We start from the raw sequence: 22548 nt of genomic DNA, 5'->3' as shown, positions 1-22548 counted from the left end.
GACCCAAAATGATTCCTCCAACTTCTTATGAATCTAATAGTATAACCTGCTCTTGGTTTTAATGAAGGAAGAAAAATTCAATGGGAGAATGTTACATCCAGTGATCTTAGCATTTGAGAGGGAGAGTCTGCCTCAGCTCTTCCAGCTCCCCAGTGTCTGACACTCCTTTGAAATAGGGTAGCCTGGCACTATTTTAATGTTCCCCTAAATAAATGAATGATAATAAAATGAATGAATAAGTAAGTCAATCAATCAATTAATAATAACAACAGTAATGATAACAGATGCCCGGCTATGGATTTACAACATACAAAATGTTCTCCCCTTTATAATAATAACACTTGATCCTCCTTGTGAACCAACAAAGTAGAAAACGATCTGCTTGGGACTTATTTAAAGCTACCTACAGTGATGGCATGTAACTTTTCACAGCTCGGTTCTGTGTGACCATGAGCAGGAAATGCCTTCTTCTCTTCAGTTGTTTCCCCTCAGGGGACATTTGGTAATGTCTGATATATTTTTGATTGTCATACTGGGGCTGCTCTATCTAGTGGGTGGAGGCCAGGCACACTGCACAGTATCCTGTATTACTCAGTCCACCCCAGCCCCACCCCCAGTCTAGAAGAATTATCAAGCCCCAGATGTCAGCCATGCTGGCGTCTGAACTGTAGTCTAAACAGTGAGTGAGGTCTCACAAGCAATGTTAGGTTGTTTAGGTTTCTGTGGTGAGATATTCTGATACTCGTCCCTTAGGAGGCAGAGCCTCGTCCTCCTTCCCCTGACGTGAAATGACACTTGCTCATGGCTCAGATGAATAGAGGCAATGATGTGGATTCCAAGTTAAAGACAGAGAAGGCCATGAGTTGCTCGCAGCATCTCTTTAAAGTCGCTATTATTTTTAATTGTGGGTATTCGTGTGTCTCTGTGTAGGTATATACCCACCAGTGTGTGTGTCCTTGGAGGTCAGAGGCATCGGGTCTCCTTGGATCTGGAGTTATATGTGGTTGTGAGCCTGTGAGCCACCTTACGTGGTGGCTGGGAGCTGAACTCAGGGCGTCTCTATGAGCAGAAGGTACTCTACACCACCAACCCATGTCTCCCAACTTCCTTCTCAGTATGGTTTCTAGACAAATCACCACACATGAAGTCAGGTTACACAGTAGGTGCCTGGCTGTTGAGACTAATGGATGCCTCATAGGGAGAGAAAGCTGCTTACCCTCTGAGAGCAGCAATTGGGCAGAGCCTTCAGTCAAGACGCCCCTTAAAATCCCAGGTCAAGAAACCATCATAATAAAAGATGGCTAAGCTGCTCAGACCCCGGCTTTGGGTGACTCTGCACAGTAATCGCACACCAGTGCAGCCTACAGACTGTTGATCATAGGAATCGCTGTGCCTTTCCTCCCTGCCCAAGGTTTCTAATCCATGAAAGTGACAAGGATCCTCTTAGAGTGACAGCTGTTGGGACTGTATGTGCCAAAATAGAAGTTTTTTTCAAGGAAACTTTCAGAGGGCAGTCAAAAGGCATCTTGAAAACACATGCAGAACACTGCAGATTGGACGCGCAGGCTTTAGTCTTTTCAAAATCCAGGTGTAAAAATGTGTGTGTGTGTGTGTGTGTGTGTGTGTGTGTGTGAGAGAGAGAGAGAGAGAGAGAGAGAGACAGACAGACAGACAGACAGACAGACAGAGACAGAGACAGAGACAGAGACAGAGACAGACAGACAGAGAGAACTAGATAAACTTTTGAGATTTCTTTTAGGCCCACATCAGAGGGCCCTAGCTCTAAGTTCTTTGACCTGAATCTATAGATATTTTTCACAAAATACACTTCTAAAACTGTAACTTGGCAGTGATTCCTTGTGAGCAGACGAATGGGCCACTTCATCTCTAACAAATTACAAAAGAAGATGAAAAAAATAATGTTGGGGAAGTTGATAAATTTCTACATAGCAGATGGCTATGCTGTTGAAAATGTGACAAGAGCTAACAGACATACACAGAGACACAGAGACACCCCACACACATCTCATACACACATACCACACACACATGTATCACACACACACATACACACCATATACCCACATACAACACCAAATACACACAAACACATAGACATACTATATTGACACACAAACACTCATACAGAAACACATATAGACACACATACATACACACACACCACACACACACACAAACATACAAATACACACTCAAACATGCACACGTACACACTATAAACACATACACACATGCACACACACACACACACATACACACACACACACTCACACCGTCTTTGACAACGTAATGCTGCTTTGGGAAATCATTCAAAAGGAAATAGAAGAAAAAGTTGTGTACAATGACGTTATAGTTAAATTTTATACAGCAAAGGTGAAGGAAATCCCACAGGAAGCAACCTAAATGTCCAACAATGGGACAATTGTTAACCAGGAGAAGGCAGGATACATTGATTCATGCCTGAAGGAAGAGTGCTTAACATAAAGATTTTTTTCCCATAAGTCATAGCATTGACTCTATCAGACTTAGCAGCATTCAATAAAACTCCAACACTGCATCTGGAAGCAGTTCTAAAACAGCAAAGTCAGCTAAAAGCCAAATATATATATATATATATATATATATATATATATATATATATATATATATGTGTGTGTGTGTGTGTGTGTGTGTGTGTGTGTGTGTGTATACATATATACATATATATACATATATATGTATACACACACACACACATATATATATATATATATATATGTTACATATGAAAGAAATAGTGACTAGAATAAGTGTACTTGTCTATGCCAGGAAAGCTGAGGCAGAAAGGAAGCATGTTTCCCTGCTGACCTCAGTTGGGAAAATTGCATGGGGAAACCCAATGTTTTGCTACCGTGTTCCTGTCCTACCACAGAACCTCCTCTACTATTGATTTTGGGGTTCTAAAAATAGCAACTCACCCTCTTCTGTAGTTTCTCTTTCACAGTTTCACATTCCCACAATGAGCCATGATCTAAATAGTAAGTGGGAATTTTTAGAAACAACTTGTAATTCTTGACGTGCATACTAGTCTAAGTAGCCCGATGAGATCTCCTCCTCCATGCTCCCAGGAATATAAGCTATCCCTCTCTCAAGCATATCGAAGCTGCTTGCCTGTTAGCCTCAGTATCTTCTGTGGCCTTGCAGACACTGTGCTCAGGCCATCCTGTCACCAGATGCCACATCACGGTTTGTTAGTCCTATCACAGTCCTATCACACTGCCTATCAGACAGGCATTGAATCAGCATGAAGGGAAAGGTTGAGGCGCTACACGTTTTTGTGGGAGACCACATTCATGCAACTTTATTTTAGAACTTTTACAACAGTTCCTTTTTATTATTAGGCACTGTTCTTAAATTATTATTATTTTCTGTGCCTATTTTCTTCTTCGTTTGCAAGAAGTTACTATTGTCTCAATACGTCATGTAGAGGGTAAAGCAGAACTCTCTTCCTGAGTGTTGGGGATTTCAGGTGCATATCACCATAATGGTGCTTAATTTATAGATAAAACCACCATACACATGTATATATAAGAGAAAACGATATACAAAGGTGTTGTTATATCTGTAGTTTCAGACAGTCCTTAGAGGTATTGAAGTGTAATCCCCGTGGATGACAGAGGACACTTTAAACAAACATCAGGCAAATTTACAAGTAAAAAAAATTGTGAGAAATGGAACATCAATTATATGTGTGAATGAAGTAAAAAAATGAGAAATGAAAGAAAATGGGGATGAAGAAATAGTTTGATTTTATGAGGAAAATAAAAATTATGAAAATAACACTCATTACTGAAATGCACATAAATACGACATGGAAATAGCAAGTGAAATGGAACATTTTTTCTTTGACATAATTTGGCATAATTAAAAATGTTATAACCTCCTGGTGGCACAGATCAAGAACAACAGTGGTAATGAGTAGATACAACAGATCGCACATCAATTAAAAGCTGAGGTGATGAAAATCATTTCCTGCCCACTTAAAATTTTATGTGAACACGTTTATAAATAGGAGTGACTTGTAAATATTGGGGAAATAAATGTACATCTGGTTGAATTTAGCTTTGCAGCTCACAGGTGTTTGGTTCAACCCTGTGACCTGGAAACTTGGTTCATCCAGCAACCTCTCCAGCACTTCTCCAAAAGGGTTCACTACCTAACCTCCCACAAAGATCCTACGTGCGTGTCTGCCAGCGTTTCGTCTCCGACTTCTGTAAGGCATCTTGAATTCTGATGAAGCATCTTTAGCCATACTCTGTAACTTACATTTATACATATATAATTTCCTGTGCAGTATGAGATGGGTGGTTTAAATGAGACTGGCCCCTATAGGTTCATATATCTGAATGCTTTCGTCCTTAGTTGGTGGAACCATTTGGGAAGGATTTGGAGGTGTGGCCTTGTTGCAGGAGGTGTGTCACTGGTGGTGGGCTTTGAGATTTCAAAAGCACATGTTATTCCCTGTGATCTCTCTCGCTCTCTCTACTTTGTGCTTGTGGACGAAGATGTAAGCTCTTAGCTATTGTTCTAGTGCTGTGCCTGCCTACATGTTGCCATGCTCCCTCTCACGATGGTTAGTCATAGACTCACCATCTGAAACCATCATCTCTCAACAAATTCTTTCTTCTATAAGTTGCCTTGGTCATGGAGTTTGGTCACAGCAAAAGAAAAGTAACTAAGACATATGAGAGTTGAAGTCAACAATTAAGATCGGAACAATAGTCTTCGTTATAACGAAGACAACCCTCTGTTTGCTAATAGCCAACTATCTGGACTGCTTGTCAAACGACAGCCAACAAAACCAACGTACTTCAAGAATTTATTGTTTCTTAAAGTCTGACATAATAGAAAGACAAAGATAATAGGGCAAAAAGGTAGGTAAATATTAAACATTCTGAAACTAGTTCTAATATCTAAGCTGTTATTTAAATTTGCACACTAACATGTAAATAGAAACGATTTCCACAGAGCTTCTTATCGTGAATATTAAAAGGAGGTTTGTGGCACAGCTCCACAGTTAAGAACACTTTCTGCTCTTCCTGAGAACTTCAATTCAGTTCCCAGTATATAGAATGGAGCATAACCCTAGTTCCAGGTGATGCAATACTCTATTCTGACCTTCAGAGTGTACACACACACACACACACACACACACACACACACACACACACACACACATTTTAAAAAGTATCTGAGAAAAAATAAGCTAAAATTACACAAACCTTTTATAAAGTTGTGGCATATATGTTCTTGTCCATGTGTGTCTTCATGCACATTTAACAGTAAGAATATGGGAGTTGGAAGACAAAGTTCAGGGGTTGGTTCCCCCATCCCTCATCCCTGCAGAGGTAGGATCTACCTTGTTGTTTCTGTTAATCTCTCTACTCCAAGCTAGCTAGCCTGAGTACTTCTATGACATTCTCTTTCCCACCTACAGTTTCCCAGTAGGAGTGCTTAAAGTTACAGCTGGGGATGGAGCTCAAAATCCTTGTGTAGCATGTGAGCTATTTTGTAAGCTTACAGAATATTTTTTTTTGAGAGATTCAAAACAGAGGAAATGAATTCTAGTTTATGGTGATAGCTCAGTCTTGACATTAAAATCCAAAAGAAGAGTGCATGAAAATCTAATAAAAACCTGATCCTAATCATGAACAAAACTGTAATCCAACAGTCCATCACAAATGTTGACCAGTTTGCTATTACAAACTTTCATCATATCTAAAAGGCAACTCATCTACATTGACATGTAAATGGATTATGGAAGAACATTTTTGTTATCACCGAGATGCAGAAACAGATTTATAAAAATCAAATCATTTGTCAACTTAAATAAATATCTTAGCAAAGTAACAGGGAAAGACACTCTGTTGATGAAAGAATACGTGAGAGGCTGAAATCCGCTCATGAGAAGGAGTCTACTCTTGCCTTTTCTTTTCAGTATTCAACACAATATTTGTTACTTAGTATTAGTTTCTGACTTAGAGACCATGTTTAGCTCAGTATGTCAAGAAAAAGATTATAAAAAATAAAATAAAACAAAAACAAAAACAAAACAAAAATCCAATTGGGCAAATATCCAAACCAAACGAACAAACAAACAAAAAAAACATTTGTTAAAGAAGTAATGCGTATCTGGTATGATAATAAACAACTAAAACTAAAAAGGATTAAAGGGTGTTAGAATAAAGGAATAAGTAAGGAATGATTTTAGTGTATGTGTGTATGCGTCTGTGTGTCTGTGTGTTTGTGTATGTGTATCTGTCTGTGTGAGAATGTGTGAGCATGTGTGTGTGTGCATGCAGAATGAACCAATGTTGATAAGACTGTTGCTTGATTGCTTGTTTTTAAACTTCTATTTCATATCATTCACAAAAATCCACTACAGGAAAATGTAGGCCTACATGAGGATACAAAATAAATATTGTTTAATGGAATGCAGGACAATACCTTTATGAGTTTGTATTAGGGAACCTTCCTTGAAGTTATATTTAAAACAAAATGAAAGCAAATGAGCACAAAATTTGAGTTCCATGACATCCACACCATGAATGTCACCAGTACACAATGCACCACTACACTCATACCAAGAATGACACCAGTACATATCACTGAGAATAAAATCAACCAAGCGGAAGACTGTCTTTAGATCACATGTAACTGGCTGACGACATCTTATACATCAACACCAAGATGGGCAACTCTACCGTGATTCTTATATTCATTTGTGTTTCACAAACAGAATGTCAACAAGGCCAGCGGCAGTATCAGCAGGTTAAGACTCTTGGTGCCAAGTCTGCTAACCTGAGATCCACACTCAGAACGCACATGGTGGAAGGAGGGAACAGACACGCAAAAGTCCTCCTCTGATTCCCACATGTGTGCCCTGGCATCCTCCTCTGCCTCCACTAATGAACAAATGTAAACGTAATTCTTAAAATATTAACAATAAAATCTTGATACACACAAGGAAGGTGGAGGCTTGTCATCTTAAAGCTCACGATCTATCAGAGCGAACAGGGATTGGACACATCACATGACAGCTGCTTGAAGGATGCATGTGAGAGGAGGCACTAAATTACAAGGTGGGTGGGTATGCCTCCTGAGACACAAATACTCCAGTGAAGATGAATTAAATGATTTTCAAAACAGGAGTTGAGAGCTTGAGAACATCTGGACAGCAGGCCATGCAAGACTGAAAGAGACAGACAGACAGATAGACAGGCAGGGAGGCAGGCAGGCAGGAAGGAAAGAAGGAAGGAAGGAAAGAAGGAAGGAAGGAAGGAAGAAATCATAAGGTTATATGACACCTTACAAAACTAATAGTGATGTAAGTCCTCAACCCTTTCCCAAACAATAACAATAAATAACATCACAATGATTCTATTACAGTGTGACCATTTGGGGGGCACACATTAAGTATTGTACTAACAAAGGAATTTAATTACTTTAATTACTATGGTATTTCCATAGGTCCTTTTCAATATCATATTATATTTTCATTAGGACTATATATTCTATTTCTATTCTAAAAGAAAATGATCGCATAAGTCTTGCAATTTCCAGGCTAAGCTTTTCTTTTGCTTTCCTCCCTGCCGGGGAGCTACACTAATAAATACCTAGAAAGCCAAATCGATTAGTGTGAAATGTCTGTGTCATGCACTGAGCCCCCACAGTGAGTTTTAGAAAGGGTTACAAAATCCAAAACAGTCTTCGCTCCATCAAGTATCCAAGAACTGTGGGTTAAAGGACCTGAATGCAATTGGGAAAGAATCAGAATAGAGCTGTCTGGCTGCTCTGGCTAGACTCCAGCTTGAGATCAGTCTGCAAGGCTACATGGTATCCATGGAAATGAGCTCAGGCCTGCACAAAGACAAACAAAGGCCACGTTTCAATGAATGACAGCTGCCAGTGTCCGAGGTGGCCACTGGGGCAGTGGCTTTCCTCATGCTTTTTAACAAACAACGGAATAATCTCAGACGCTGACAATACGGCCTCTAATGTGCTTTCGTTTGCCTCGCTCTGTTTAAGCATTAACCTCATTTTTACACAGAAAGCTTCTGTAGTAAAAAGTGTCCCCCCCCCAATTCATTTTCTCTAATAGAAGCAAATATTGCAGCTGTGGGTCTAGAGCAGGGAGTGATAAGGCCAGGAGTCTGCCTACAGTCCTACAGTTTCTGCTAAATATTTGGGCCATGAAAACTGACCAATCTCCAGGGGAAGCTACAATATATTTATAATGATCAGCCACCATAGCATTCTGGGCACTGAAAAGTCTGGAACAGTCTGCAGTTTAAGGTTGTACAGCATGGTGAACTTAACTCTTCTGTACAGGAACCAGCCGGCATAGACTGAATATACGCCATCCGCAGTAATTACAACTCTAACAATATTAACAACAGGGCAGGGGGGACGGCTCTCTAGATAAAATACCCACTTCATAAGATGAGGATCTTACTCTGGGTTCTCAGCAGCCATGTAAAGAGAGCTGGGCACGGCAGTGAACATCTATAAATCCATCCCTTAGGTGCAAATGGGAAACAGAGACAGGTGGACCGTGGGAGGTTGCTGGCTAGCGAGCCTAGTTGAAACAGTAAGTTCCAGATCCAGGGGAGATGTTGTTCAAAAAATTTAAGGTGGAAAACAATAGCAAAAGACACACAACATAGTCATTGTCCTCCATACATACACCCATGGGTGAGAGCACACATACTTGTCATGTACACACATATACAAAACACACACACACACATAGACAGAGAGAGAGAGAGAGAGAGAGAGAGAGAGAGAGAGAGAGAGAGCACTTTTCCCTATCTTCTTCCTTTCTCCCTCCCCCCTAAGATCCTTTCCATAGACCCTAAAGCTGTTCCCAATCACTCTTGGATTCTGGGTGTCTGAAACCCGCAGATGCCACAACATGATTTTGGAAAAATCATACATGCACCATGTAGAATTAGGAATAGAAAATTTGAGATCTAACTAGCGTTAAGTTATATTTGAGTGTTTCCTTCTTTGCTTAGATCAGTAGTTCTCACCCTGTGGGTCATGACCCCTTTGGCAAACCTCTATGTCTAAACATGTTTACATTACATTCACAACAGTAGCAAAATTACAGTTATGAAGTGCAATGGAAATAATCTTATGGTTGGGGGGGTCACCACAACAAGAGGGACTGTACTAAAGGGTCGCAGGACTAGAGAGGTCGAAAACCACTGGTTTAGATGCTGAAAGGAATGTCTCCTGTCTTACCCTCTCTCTTTTCTTCCTCCTCTTTCTGCCGAGTGTTCCTCCATGACTGCAGGAACTCACTACACTTAGTCCTCACGTCTACCTAGTCACTGCAGAGGCTGAGGGCTGCCATCACCCAAGCAGCCACGCTCATGTGACTTCTACACAGTTATCTCGTTCTCCTTCTCTAAGCACTTCTGTGCTGCTTCACTTTCTACAGACTTCTTGCTGTTTCCCGTTGGCATCACTCCCCGCCTTCTCCCTCCGTACCGCTTGTCTCTCACCTAACCCTCCAAGGTAGTTCCCTAGTTGTGGCTCACGCGAGACCTAGTCTTCGCTCCTTACTTAACTCAGCAACACCACGTGCTTGCTCAGTTGTCTCCAGATGTGATGCCTCCCACGTCTCTGCACATCTCACTCACTGGACTGATCATAAGGCCACTGCACAACACTGTGAACTAACTAGAGGGTCCCCCTGGATGTTGCCAGCTCAACCGCCTCAGATCGATCACCTCTTTCCTACAACTTGTCTCTTCTAGCACTCTTTGTCTCAGTAAATGGCTGCGCGTTGTACTTTATATACCAGAAATCTAAACATCGGCTTGATCTTTTCCCCTAGTGACAAAATGAAGTCTATCCAAAATCCTGTCTCTTCTCCTTCATGGCACTTAAGTTTAAATTGCATGTCTCTCTCGGAGTGGTAAACTAACACTAACCCTGATTCTCTCCTAGGTGTGATGGCATTGCCTTCCAGGCCTATCCCTTGCCACTATGGTGATATGGCAGTGAGCAGTTCTGAGCATATCACTTCCTTGCTAGGCTGCCTTCAGGGCCTTCCCTACCCTTAAGGTAAGACTCTGGGTCTTCCATAAATGAAAAAGCTTAAGGCCAGAAGATCGCTTATCTCTCACCTTTCGTTCTCCATCAACACCGTGAGCTTGAATTTTTGGTCATTGGTCCTCTGTGATGTAGGAATGAAACGTGGGTCCTCCTTAGGTGGAGGCTGTGCTGTACCCCTGGGAACAGTGCATCTAGGGAACATGCTGCATGTCTTATGTTGCAATGATAATGCTTCCATCCAGGTAAAGTGTTAGACCAGACCCTCTGACCTGGACAGTCCTCTGTGGAAGATCTAAGCTCTAATGACTCCTGTCTTCTCTGGAGGCTTCATTTTTTTACTGTCCCTATGATAGTTCCTTCACCAAACTCAACATTGATATCATTCACGAACTGTATGCAAACATGATATTTATTATGCCATAGGAAGACTTTATAATTCTCACTTATATAAAACATAACTACGTTTAAAATTATATAAACATTTTTAGCGAAATCGAGTGGAAGGTTAGTATTTCCTTTTGATAATTTAGAAACTCAAAGACAATTCCAGGCACTAATATTCTCTCCATCTTTCTCCGGTGCTATCTATGGTATAGCTGCTTTTATCTCTCAGCAGCTGGTTGGCATCATGCTTGCAAGATGGCTGCAGCTTCTCTGAACCTGGCGTCTGAATGTGACAAAGTCATACTGTCTGAAAAATGAAGATTCTTTTCCCACAAGCCTCCTAGTAGGTCACACCATGTGCATAGTCTCTTCACACCCCCAGTCTATACACACACACACACACACACACACACAGAGGATGATGGGTTGAAGCCAGTTAAGTATCCTTTAGGGACAAAGAAACTTTCTTTTTTTTCTTTTAACATATAGGAGAACTGAGTGGCAACTGCAGGCACTGTGATGACCTGGGCTGTCAAAGTCTCTCCATTACTGTGGCATGCAATTGGAGATCCAAAGAAACTTTCTTTCTCCATGTTTAGACTCATAGAAATAGACCTCTTTGTACCATGTATCATGCTTTCTCTGACTTGGCATTGTGTCTGTAATATGCCTTTAGCAGAGGAATCTACAGTCACATGTTGGCTTATGACATTTACTAGATGCTGCCAGATTGGCAGAGTTTCTGAGGTTCACCGAAGAGGGGCTGGGATCATTGTCATCTATCCACAAAATCTATTATCTCTGGACTTAATGGCATCTGCTATTCAGAGCCATTTTTTCTCTGTTTGCATAGGAAGACAAGCTATGGTCACAATGACAACTTGAAGAAACAGACAGCAACTCTTCACCTTCGATTTGCAATTAACAGGGAAACATCCCATGGTTCTTCCTCCTTTCTGTTGTCCTGAGTCTGTCAGTACTAAGCTGAGCAGGCTTCGTGGTAAAGACTAAAGCTTATGACATTGGTGGTTATATTTATATGATGCAAATGTATTTTCGGCCTCAGATATTTGCCCATCATCTCTGAAAGTTTTCAGGTTTTGTACCTTGGCATGTATTTTGCTGAGTGTCTAGAATCCCACTGTTAGACGTTCATCTAGAGATAACCAGGCTTCTCCCTCTTAATCTGCCCAGGATGTTAGCACATGAAGAAAGAGAGCACTTATCAGCTTAAAACAAATTTATTGAAACTGATGTGGTCATTGACTGCCTATCTTGACAGTCATTTCATAAGACAGGCAACACTGAAATTTTAATTTAGAGAATGGGAAGAGACAATGATAGTGTTTATGCACTCACTTATAAACCTGAATGAACCTCAGGAATGCATGAAGACTTGTTTTTAAGGATGGAGTCCAGAGACCAAATCCATACATTTCAAACAGTCTCGTGAGTCAGCACAGAGCCCTACTGAGAAAGGTTAGGTGGTACTGATCCTTTATGGAGGAAGAAAGCTAATTCATCAAAGAGTGACCAGAAGCCATTGAGAGGCTGAAGTTAAGAGGAGTCTGGACTGGTTCATAGAATTTAGAGAGAAGCCTATCCTTTCTTTTCGTGCTACAGAATCTAAACCGTTCTACTTTATAATTATGTTTGGGGTCATGTCTTCTAGGATTGGAGAGCTGGTTGACTGCAAAGAAATGAGAGGGAAAAGAAGGCAACATTCCAGTGAAGTTCACGGGAATATAGTCTGGGAAAAGTTTAATATAAACTTTGTCCATTGATCTTAGACATAGGATGGTGTCTATAGGTGTGCTTATAAGGTTTGAAATGTACAGACTGCCTGCATGTATGGAGTGCCTGTGTGTACTTATATGTAGGCTTGAATAGTGTGTGGGGGGAGAGAGGGTTGGTAGGGAAAGCACAGCCAGACGCTAGAGGACTTTTATGACTGTCGAGACATTTGGACTTTACCCTATATTAGTTGTGGTGGGAAACAGCAAGGCTTTGAAGTAAGGGTGTAGGTTGATAAAGCAGGTAAGTGTTTTAGAAAGGTGGCAGTGAGAACAATAAACTCGAGGGACAAGGAACGAAATGGGAAAGCCAGGTTCAAAGTCACAGGTGTTCTGATATAAGAGGAGGGGGGATTGACCTGGGTAGTGGCAGAAGCTGCATACATGGGTAGGAAAAATTGAAACACTTGGGAAACACACTGCCAGCCTTGCTACTAGCATGGTGCGCTGGCTTAAAGGAGAAAACGTGGAAGACAAGTGGTGAATTCACTTTAGGAAACATCAACTCTGGCATATTAATAGAGCACATGGGTGTGGAAATCTGGAGCTTTGAAATCAAGAGGTGAGTGGTGAGAGATACTGCTTTGAGGAAGGAGCCGGACCCAGAAGAACCTTTAGATTCTAAAGCTTAGAATGAAGAGGGAGATCCTGGGCAGAGCTCTGCAAACACTATTTATGACAGGGTGGAAGATGAGCCTCTAAGGGGGAGAGGTGACGCTGAGGAGAGGAGAGAGAGAACACAGGCCAGGGGAGAGGGAGTTTCTAGAGGAAAGCAAAAATCAAAAGGAAAACTTCTTACCCTGAGAGGAACCTACTGAATAGTTTACAGACGAAGGAGACTAGTTCGAGAGGGAGGGCTGACCTCTCAGAGTGCAGTGAAAAATCCACAGAGACAATTCCTTGGCCCGTGAGACCACTGGAGAGTGTGTGATTTCACTGATGCTAAGGTGACAGTTGGTTTCTTCTCTGGATGTGCACTTAACTGACAGATTCCCTAGGTGTCATGTGATCTCTTGTTCTTCCCTCTCAGCCTCCTCATGGACAAGGAAAAGGCATAAGTATGGAATAAAACGGAGTTCTTGTTCCTCTTATCCACTTGTGAGAAGGATCATGAGAAACAAATTTGAATCTAAGTGTTACAATGGGATCCGAGACGAGTTTGCACCTAACGTTGTCTGTCGGTGTGCTGCAAAGAATGGGAGGTGTAGAAACACACATTTGTGCATGTCTTCACATTTTTAACTTCTGTATCTACTTGCATAACAATTGCGCATGCGCGTGGTCTATAAAGAACAATCAGTGTGTCCGTTTAGTGTCAAGTTCAGGATGCTTATACAGGTAGGATAAAAATAAAAGTTTAAAGTACCAGTAACCTGGGAACTTTCAGCTGAATGCCAACCTTACATACCCAAGGCATCGGAAATTATGCTGCCCACCTACCAATCCCCATTGCTCCCTCAAATGGCAAAACTTGATTTATCTGATTTTATTTAGTCAGATGATTAAGAATCAAGAGAAAATGGGTCCCTTGGATATACAAATAACTGAACTAGAGAGAGAGAAATAAATACCTGGGATCGTTTTTACAGATGCCATGTAAATCCTGTCTGCTTGCTGACATTGATTCATACCAATTAACTAACTGCAGAGGAAAACCGGTACCCGTGCCTTTCGGCAACACATTCCACCCCGGTCCTTCTCAGCCGCTCCTCCCAGAACAAGCCTCAACATTTCAGAGATCAGAAGCTGGGGTTGTGCGTCAGTGGCTCCTTTTAATAATACCGTCAATTTGAGAGATGAAAAGCCCAGGTTTGGGTTTCTAGTCCCTCTTAGGAGACTTTCCAGAGCCTGATCCAACTGTCTTAATCCCCATACGGTAGACCCGATGGCCCCTCGGGTCAATTGTATTTCCCTAGGACAGAACGTGTGCAAAGCATGGGGCACAGGTTAGCATCCCAACAACTAACAGTGCCCTGTATGGGCTGGAGAATCGGGAAGGGGGCATTTCCTCTCCTCTCTGACAGACAGAAGGTTCCACGAGGCCAACCTGGACTAGTTTTCCTCAACCTTAAAAAAAGATGACCCTGAATGAGAAGCACGGTTTAGAGAACGCTTTCCCTTTTTGTAAAATAATTGACAACCAGGGACCATTTTGCTGTTTTTTAGCTGTTTAGAGTCCAGATATGATCCCTCCCCCTCTCGGTCTCTCTTTAACTACCTTAAAATCCTCATTTTAGGCATAACCAGACTGTGGATAAAAGGTGGAGAGAAAGTTCTCCTGGGCCCACCTTTCCCACCCTCCTTCCTCACTGAGGGCAAAGGAAGTCAGGTCAGGCAGCTTGGCTCCAGTCTCAGTTAATCCCCTTGTCATGTCTAAGATCAAGAGAGTGGAGAGAACTGGCCTAAGTTTACTTTCTTTGAAGGACAGGCGACATTACAACAATAAGAGGAAGGTAGGAGGGAAGGAAGAGTCCCCTTCTGCCTAGTGTTTAAGAGGTGATTAGCTTTTCTTCCTCCTATGGAAAGAAACACCAGTGCTCCTTCCTGAAATAAGAATAGGGGGGCATTGTGCACGTGGGGCGAAAAATACACATCACAGTTTCCTGCAAAGCTACCCTTCGGGGGGCTGCAAGCTGCAGCCTGGAGCTAGATCCCGGGTTCCTGGTTCAGAGCTAGCTCAGCACCTGCCAGGGATCTGTGGGAAGTTGGGAGGCTGGACGCGCGGTCTGCGGGCCACCCACAAACGCTCTAAACCCGCGGGCGTGAGAACATCTAAACCCATTGTTCTTCGAAAGATGACTTTGAAAGATGCTTTGATCGATCGGGTGAAACACGTCTTAATGCGGACGTGTGTGTGTGTGTGTGTGTGTGTGTGTGTGTGTGTGTGTGTGTGTGTGTGTGTGTGTGTGTGTCGTATCTGTTCAAGCGGCTCCAGGAAGCCTGGATCCCGAGTCCACATGGATGCAGAGCAGATTTCGCCAGCTCCAGAGCAGCGCTCGATCCCTCCCTGCTCTCCTAGGACCACGGAGGGTCCGTCCAACCTCAGACGCGCAGTGGAGTTTACTTACCTTGAGTGAGCAGTAGCAGCTGCAGCAGAAGCGCGCCCCCTGCCTGTCCCGGTCCCATCTCAGGTCTGCGCTGGGGAATCTAAAGTGCTTTTGGGGGTGCGCACAGTACCCTTGGCCCAGGGCTCCCAGAAGCTAGACTTTCCAGAAGCTGTACGGGAGGACTTCTCTCCAGCCTGAATGAGAGCAAGGAAAAGTTGCTTGCAGCTCCTGAGCTAGGAACCGCCCCTGCCCGCCCCTCCAGCTTGGGCAAACTCTGTCCTGCCACGCCCCGCTGAGCCCAACCCCTCCAGGGCTCAGTGCACTGAGCCAAGATCCCTGGACGCCCACACAGCCGCCCTCATCTTACAGACAGTGCGGATGCAACGACAACCTGGTGGCTTTTCGAACCCTGGACCAAATTGTTCTGGCACCCCAGACCCAAAAGCGCAGGATCCACCCACAACCAACATCACTTCGTTCTCTGTCCACAGGAAACTGACTCCTAGGCAGTCCCCAGAGCAGTTGTATCAAGTCAAAGCCCCCGCCAACCCCCCAAAGCTCAGCAGGAGAGCCATGAGACTTAACCTGCAGCTCCTAGGCTGCTAAGTGCGGGCCCTGCTCTGCTTTTCCTGAGTGGGTGGAGAAAGGGACAGAAATAAGCTCAGAATGACCAGGTTCGACACTAAGTCATCAGAAAGAGCTGCTCTCAAGCTATGATTATCCCTGAGGTACTATTTTTGCACCACAGAGGGGTGTGAGAGAGAGGGGAGGGGATCGCTCGTTTCTGAGGTGATGAGGAGTTGGATCACCGAGTTTACTTGATTTATTTCAGGACAGGTGAGAAGAGTCAACAGTCTACAAGGACTGAAGATTAGTGGTTCTCAACTTTTCTAGTGTTGGGACCCTTTAATACGGTTTTCATGTTGTGGTGACCCCTCCAATCAATGGTCTTAAGCTACACCTATGGGGGTCGCGACCCACAGGTCGAGAACATCTCCCCCAGAGCTTGCACCTCACCATTTCCCAATCTTTCGGATTCTGGAAAGACAGCTTTCATCTGAGTCTTTCATTTTCCAATCCAAGAAGTATAACATCCGCTTTTAATCATCTCTAAATCTAATATCCCTAAAAGACTCAACCTCAGATTTCTGCACATTGACGAGGCTAGAATTATTCCAGTGAGTGTTTGAAGCACTCAAAAGGTCTCATAAAATAAAGAATTGCTTGTCTAATTGTTATTACTCGCATCGTTCAAAATCTTTTGGGAGCAGGCCTCTGAGCAGGAAAGGACTCCCCAAGTTCATAGAGATAGCAAGAAATTTCCAGGTGTGGCAGACGTAATCACTCGGGAAAGCCAAACCCTTTAAATCTATTTATAAAATAGTGCATAGAACGGGAACCTCCACTTCTGTGTGTGCGTGTGTGTGTGCATGTGCATACATGCACAAGTTTCTATGTGCTGATATGTGTGCTTGTGCATGTGCATATGTATGTAGGCCAGTTGTTTCCCCACAGCTGTCCACCTTTTGTGTTGAGATGACCTTTTGTGATCCTCACAGGGCAGGATCGTGCCAACCAGGCTAGACTGGATGACCGGCTAGACTCATAGCAGTACCAAGCTGATGTACTCACCTGCCGCTAGAACTTATGATTAATATCCTAGATTCAGCACCCTCAAACCTCACAGCCCCAGGCTGTCTCTCTCACCCACCACTTCACTTCTTTACTTCCACATCCTACCAGACACTTCTGACCTCCTGTGTGCTGAGTGCTTAGTGAGACAGGAGAGCTCTGAAGGGATTACTCAGTAACCCTGACACACAGCTGGGCAGCTCAGACTCCTGGTGGGAAGCCAGCTAGGTTTCAGGAAGATGACTATCTGCCTGTTCCCTTCTGACTCACTAAAATGTGAGCTCTGTTTGAAGCAGACTCTTATTTGGGAAGCAGGGTAGCTCTTCCTAATGTGTTTTGTCTGAGTTGGGGAGGAAGAAAGTGTATCTTTTGGGGGCGTGTTGCTCTTGGAAGAGGATAAATTAGCACCATACTGCTATTGGACACAGGTTAGATAAGGAGCTGTATATTCTTTTGGAGCAGGCAAAATTTTCAGGAAACAAAGAGCAAATTTGTGGATTATAATATTTAACCAGCATGAAGGGGCTGAGAGACAAATAGTTTTGGCAGTCTTACCTAACACATACCTTGCCTGGGTTAGTTAGTTTGGAAACCACATCCCCATCAGGAAATAAGGCAAGAGCTGGACTTTCCCACCGCACCCTCAGGATCCTCTTCTGCCATTCAAATTATTAAGGAACTTTTAAATTACATTTACCATATAAAATATTAAAACAGAGCATTTTCAGATATCTGTATATTAATTTTTAATATCAAAAACTATTACATATTTACAGAAATGCCATGCATTTAAGAAAATTATTTTCCCATTGTAAATCAACCCATGAAAAGAGTAGCATTGTTCCATAGTTTTTATTTTATAGATATTATTCTAATATCTGTTTTAAAAAAGACATGTTAATTCTTGTATCTAGCTCAACATGTGACCCTGTTGTATGTCCTTTGAGTTAAATCATAAGACTTAAGGTGTTGCAACACAGACCTGTCATCTCTAAACCTCTGACAATTTTACATAACCCTCTAAAATGGAATCCAAATTCAACAAACAGTGTTTTCTTTCTTTCTCCTCTGGTTCTTAGTTCTCGTCTTTTTATTAACTCATACACCATCACTTGTTTCCTGGTTTGTTGGAGCGGTTAAACAGAACGCTCGCCCCAGTAATGTCTGCCAATGTGGACAGCCATAAAGATCCCAGCACCGCATTCATCAAAGAATGCTCTTGATGAAGGCAACCACGTTTGCCATTTTCATCCATTCTCCAGCATTTCCGATCAGTCAGTTTACTCCTCTTTATCTTATGCTTGTTCTTCTCGGAACTGGTGTAAGACTCAGGAAATCTCAGTACAGTATGAAGGGTGAGTTCCTTTTGAGTGTAGTCTGAAGTACACCCATCTCTCAGCTGGTTTCCAGCAAAGACCATCCTTTGCTGGTCAGGGGGAGTCCCTTCCACATCCTGGATCTTGCCCTGTCCATACTCTGTAGTGTCAGAGAGTTCAACCTTGGGAGCGATGGTCTTCCCAGCAAAGGGTTTTTATGAAATCTTCATCTTGATCGGGAGGTTCCATTGCAAATGGAGGACTGGGAAAAAGGAAACAGTTTCTTTAAAACTAGTTAAGAAATCTGAACACATATTAAGGACTCTTCCGATTCTACAGCATTAACGTTCAGGGATTTCCCCGTTTCCCTCCACAGAGATAACCATCACTCAACACTTGTCTTATGCAGTAAGAGTAAATAATAACACAGTGGCAAAGCCAACTGATGCCTCAGTATTATTGAGAAAGCAATTTCGCTCTCACTGAGCACTTGAAAGGGTCTTTGGATACTGAGGTAGATAGTGGACAGAAGTGGCTTTCCTAGGTTTTCTCTTCTCTCAAAGCTAGACCAGAATTTTGTTGCATGAGAGAGGGGATCCAGCAGAGGTTCCCCATGTTCCTTTCTGACCTCTTTTCTCTTCTAATGCACCTTGCTTATTTCATATTATACAACCACCATTCTAGAAAGCTCTCTTCTCCTTCTTGGGGCTACCACTAGGACACCTTATCAGCAAACCAATTCTGCACTTCCTGTACTATGAGCCCTTCTGTTGCTTGTAAGATTTCTTATCAAATTACAGTTGTGGTTTGAATGAAAATGGCCCCCATAGGCTCATATAGTTGAGTGAGTAATCACCAGGGAGTGGAAACTGTCTGAGGTTAGGATTAGGAGGCGTTGCCTTGTTGTAGGAAGTGTGTCACTGGGGTGGGCTTTCAGGTTTCAAAAGTCAAGTGTTTCTCTCTGTGTCTGCTGCCTGATAGCTCTCAGCTACTCCTCTAGCGCTATGTCTGCTTGTCTACCTACCATCATGCTCCCCATCATGACAATAATGGACTGAAGTGCTTAATTGTAAACAAGCCCCCAATTAAATGTTTTCTTTCTGGTTGCTGTGCTCCTGGTGTCTCTTCACCCCAATAGCTAAGACAGTAGCTAAGACTACGTACAGTCTTCCTCATAATCTCTCTCTACTTCCTCCTTTCCTGCCTTCTGTCTGCACTGTATACTTACCATTACAATTTTTCTTTGGAGATGTGAGCTTGACTGTTAGAAATCTTTGGATGTGAGGTTGGATCTCCAGCACCCACACGCAAATTGAGCGTGGCAGTGTGAATCTTTAAGCCCAGTGTCTGAAGGTAGAGACAGGCAGATCACAAAGTCTCAGTGGCCAGGCAGACTAGTAAAAATGGTGATCTTCAAATTCAGTGAGGAATCCTTTCTCAAAAATTAAGGTGGAACATAGACTCAAGACAGAAGCAATATGATCATCTTATTAGATTCAGAAAAGACCTTGACAAAAATCCAAATTCCCTAATAATGAAAGTCCAGGAGAATCCAGGAATACAGAGGACATATCTCAACACAGAAAAGGCAATCTATAATAGCCCCACAGCCAAAATCATGCAAAATGAAGAAAAACTCAAGCCTTTTTCACCAAAATCAGGAATATTCTCTCTACTCCTCTTCAACACAGTGCTTGAATTATTGCCTAAAGCAGTCATGGGGGAAAAAGAGATAAAGGGGATATGAATGAGAAAGAAAGAAGTCAAAATACTGTAATTTCTAGGTGATATGATAAAAGATGATGAGGAATCTACCGGAAGTCACATACAGCTGACAAACATACTCAGCAAGGTATCAGGATACAAAATCACTGGCTTTCCTGTCCACAAACGTCACACATACCGAGAAATAAATGTGGGAAGCAATTCCATTCAAATAGTCTCAGGGGAAACAGTCTTGTAATTCATTATGAGAGAAAATGAAAGACTTGTACAATGAAAACTTTAAGACACAGAAGAAAGATACTGAAAATGACACCAGAAGATGGAAAATCCTACCACATTCATGGGTTGGTAGAATTGATATCATAAAATCGACCATCTCACCAAAAGCAATATATAGATTCAACGCAATCCCCATCAGGATTCCAAAGAAATTATTCACAGAAGTTGAAGAAAATGAATATTAATGCAAAAATACAAAAGACTGAGACTCGCCAAAATTTATCCTGAACAATAAATACAGTACTTAAGGTCTCCCTACCCCTGATTGCAAGTTATCACCACACAGCTATTGTAGTAAAAACAACATGAGAATAGTTTAAATAGAGTCACAGTGATTGGTGGAGTAGAATTGAGGGCCCACACACAAGACTTACATCCACCCGATTTTTGACAAAGTGGCCAAAAACACACATTGGAGAAAAGAAAGTTTTTTGGGTTTTTTTTTTGTTTGTTTTTTTTTTTTTTTGAGATTATAATCTCCTCCTGTCTTCTCCTTCTAAACCCTCTCGTAGAACCATTGCTTCTCTCTGCAAATTCATGTCCTCTTCAATAATTGTTATTGTACACACACACACACACACACACACACACACACACACACACACCTTTAAGTCTATATAATGCTTCCTGTAGGTATGTCTCAGGAGTGACCATTTGGCACTAGATAAACAATTGGTGTGCTCTTCTCTGGGGCAAGCCACCTCTCTTATTTCCAGCTCTCATCACTTGCCTAAAGTTCTTTGTGTGGGGTGGAGGGCTGTGGGGTTTTATCGTTCATTTTGAGATGTTTCTTGGGTCACAGTTCTCCAGCTCATGTTTCAGCAATCATGCCGCTGAGATTTTATGGCTGTTGCCTCTGATGCTGGTAGGAGACACAATCTCAGAGCAAACCCCTTGATCCTCTGGCTCTTGAAATCTCTCTGCTCTCCCTTCTGTGCTGTTCTCTGAGACTTAGGTTTGGGAGTGTTTCATAGATGTTACCATTGGGCTATGACTCCACGACTGTGCATTGTGATTGGCCGTGCTTCTCTGTAATGGTCCCCATCTGTGGCAAAGAGAAGTTTCCTTCCTGAAGGGTCAGGGCTATAGTTATCTGAGGGTGGGAGGGCAAATGTTTATAGATTGTTTTTAGGGAGTTATACTGGTTGGAACTGAGTTGAATGCCCCTTCCCTAAGGACTAATCTTCATGGTACCAGAAAATGCCATGCAAGTTTCCAAAAGAGGTGGGGGCACCAACTCTCCTACCCAGCTATGATACCTATAAATTTCATCAATGACCAGCATTGTACACAATAACCCTAAGGCTGAAGTAGTGACATATTCGAGTGCTAACCAACAGCTCTTCAATTGAACTTAAGACTTAGTCAAAAAGAGAAATACCATGCCTGGTACTGTAAATGTTGTTAATTACAGTACCAGTGGAAGTCACGTTATTGAAAGAGAGTCTTCAACCATTAATTTGCAAAAAGATAACTGTAGAGGGTACAAGGCCCTGGTGATCACAGATATGCATTGGGAATCCCAGGAATGTTAAACAGGCAGGGTTGTCTCTCAAGAAAGAGATGTATAACTTGTCCCTCCCCCTTTCCTTCCAGAAGGCTGGGAATGGATGTGATTGATAGCCTGTGCTATCTGTGGGACAAAGGCATACCTGACTCCCTCAAACTCTTGTGCTTATCCTGGACTCTTTCCCCCTAGACCTTTATCTTGAACATTGTTTCCCAGTCGATAGAGCCCATTCTATGGTAAATGTCACAGGTACTTTACAAATGGAGCAGAGGTGTTGGCAGCCTGGTGACCCCTGCTCTATCTGTATGATAAAGCCGCACCTTTCTACCCAGGACTTTATGTTTCAATCATTTTCCCTAGACCCTTATTTTGAAGACTTTTTTAGTCAATGGAACTCACCTTTACGGAAATGGTCCTATGAACCTTGAAAGGAGTTTCCACCCAATCATATTTTGTCATACACACAGGATTTAGTTAATTGTCATCAGGAAACTTTTTTTCCCTAAAACTGCTGTGCTTAAACATGCCTAACATAAACTGTCTGGGGTCATACTCTAGAAGTCTGAACCAACCTTGCTATTTACTGAGTCATGTAAATGGTCATGAGACCATTTCCTTCTAGACTCACAGGGCTCAAACTCTGCTGGCCATGGTGTTTGCAGAGATCCCTTACATATAACAATTTATTTCACTTTTTTTAATAATTATATTTATGCCCTATCCCATCTTCTCTTTGG

The 22548-nt window shown here is 42.4% G+C and overlaps 1 protein-coding gene, 1 non-coding gene and 1 pseudogene across 2 annotated transcripts in view; all 3 read right to left on the bottom strand.

Annotated features, from left to right (window-relative positions):
• The window catches only part of Itga2 (integrin subunit alpha 2), an 87113-nt gene extending 71524 nt beyond the window's left edge, over nt 1-15589 (bottom strand). Inside the window, exon 1 of the mRNA XM_032898865.1 lies at nt 15371-15589. Within this exon, the coding sequence (XP_032754756.1) occupies nt 15371-15428 (58 nt within the window). The 5' untranslated portion in view covers nt 15429-15589. The remainder of the gene's footprint in view (nt 1-15370) is intronic.
• Nucleotides 10991-11095, bottom strand: LOC116897506. The gene has a single exon (XR_004387526.1). It is a non-coding gene; the product is annotated as a small nucleolar RNA SNORA44 (small nucleolar RNA).
• A 2528-nt stretch (nt 15590-18117) lies between the features above and the next one.
• LOC116896023 lies at nt 18118-18527 on the bottom strand (annotated as a pseudogene).
• Between the last annotated feature and the right edge of the window lie 4021 nt (nt 18528-22548).

Source organism: Rattus rattus, chromosome 3 (assembly GCF_011064425.1).
Source record: "Rattus rattus isolate New Zealand chromosome 3, Rrattus_CSIRO_v1, whole genome shotgun sequence".
NCBI lineage: Eukaryota > Metazoa > Chordata > Mammalia > Rodentia > Muridae > Rattus > Rattus rattus.
Note: the sequence above shows the minus strand (reverse complement) of the source record. Positions and strands in the feature narration are given on the sequence as shown.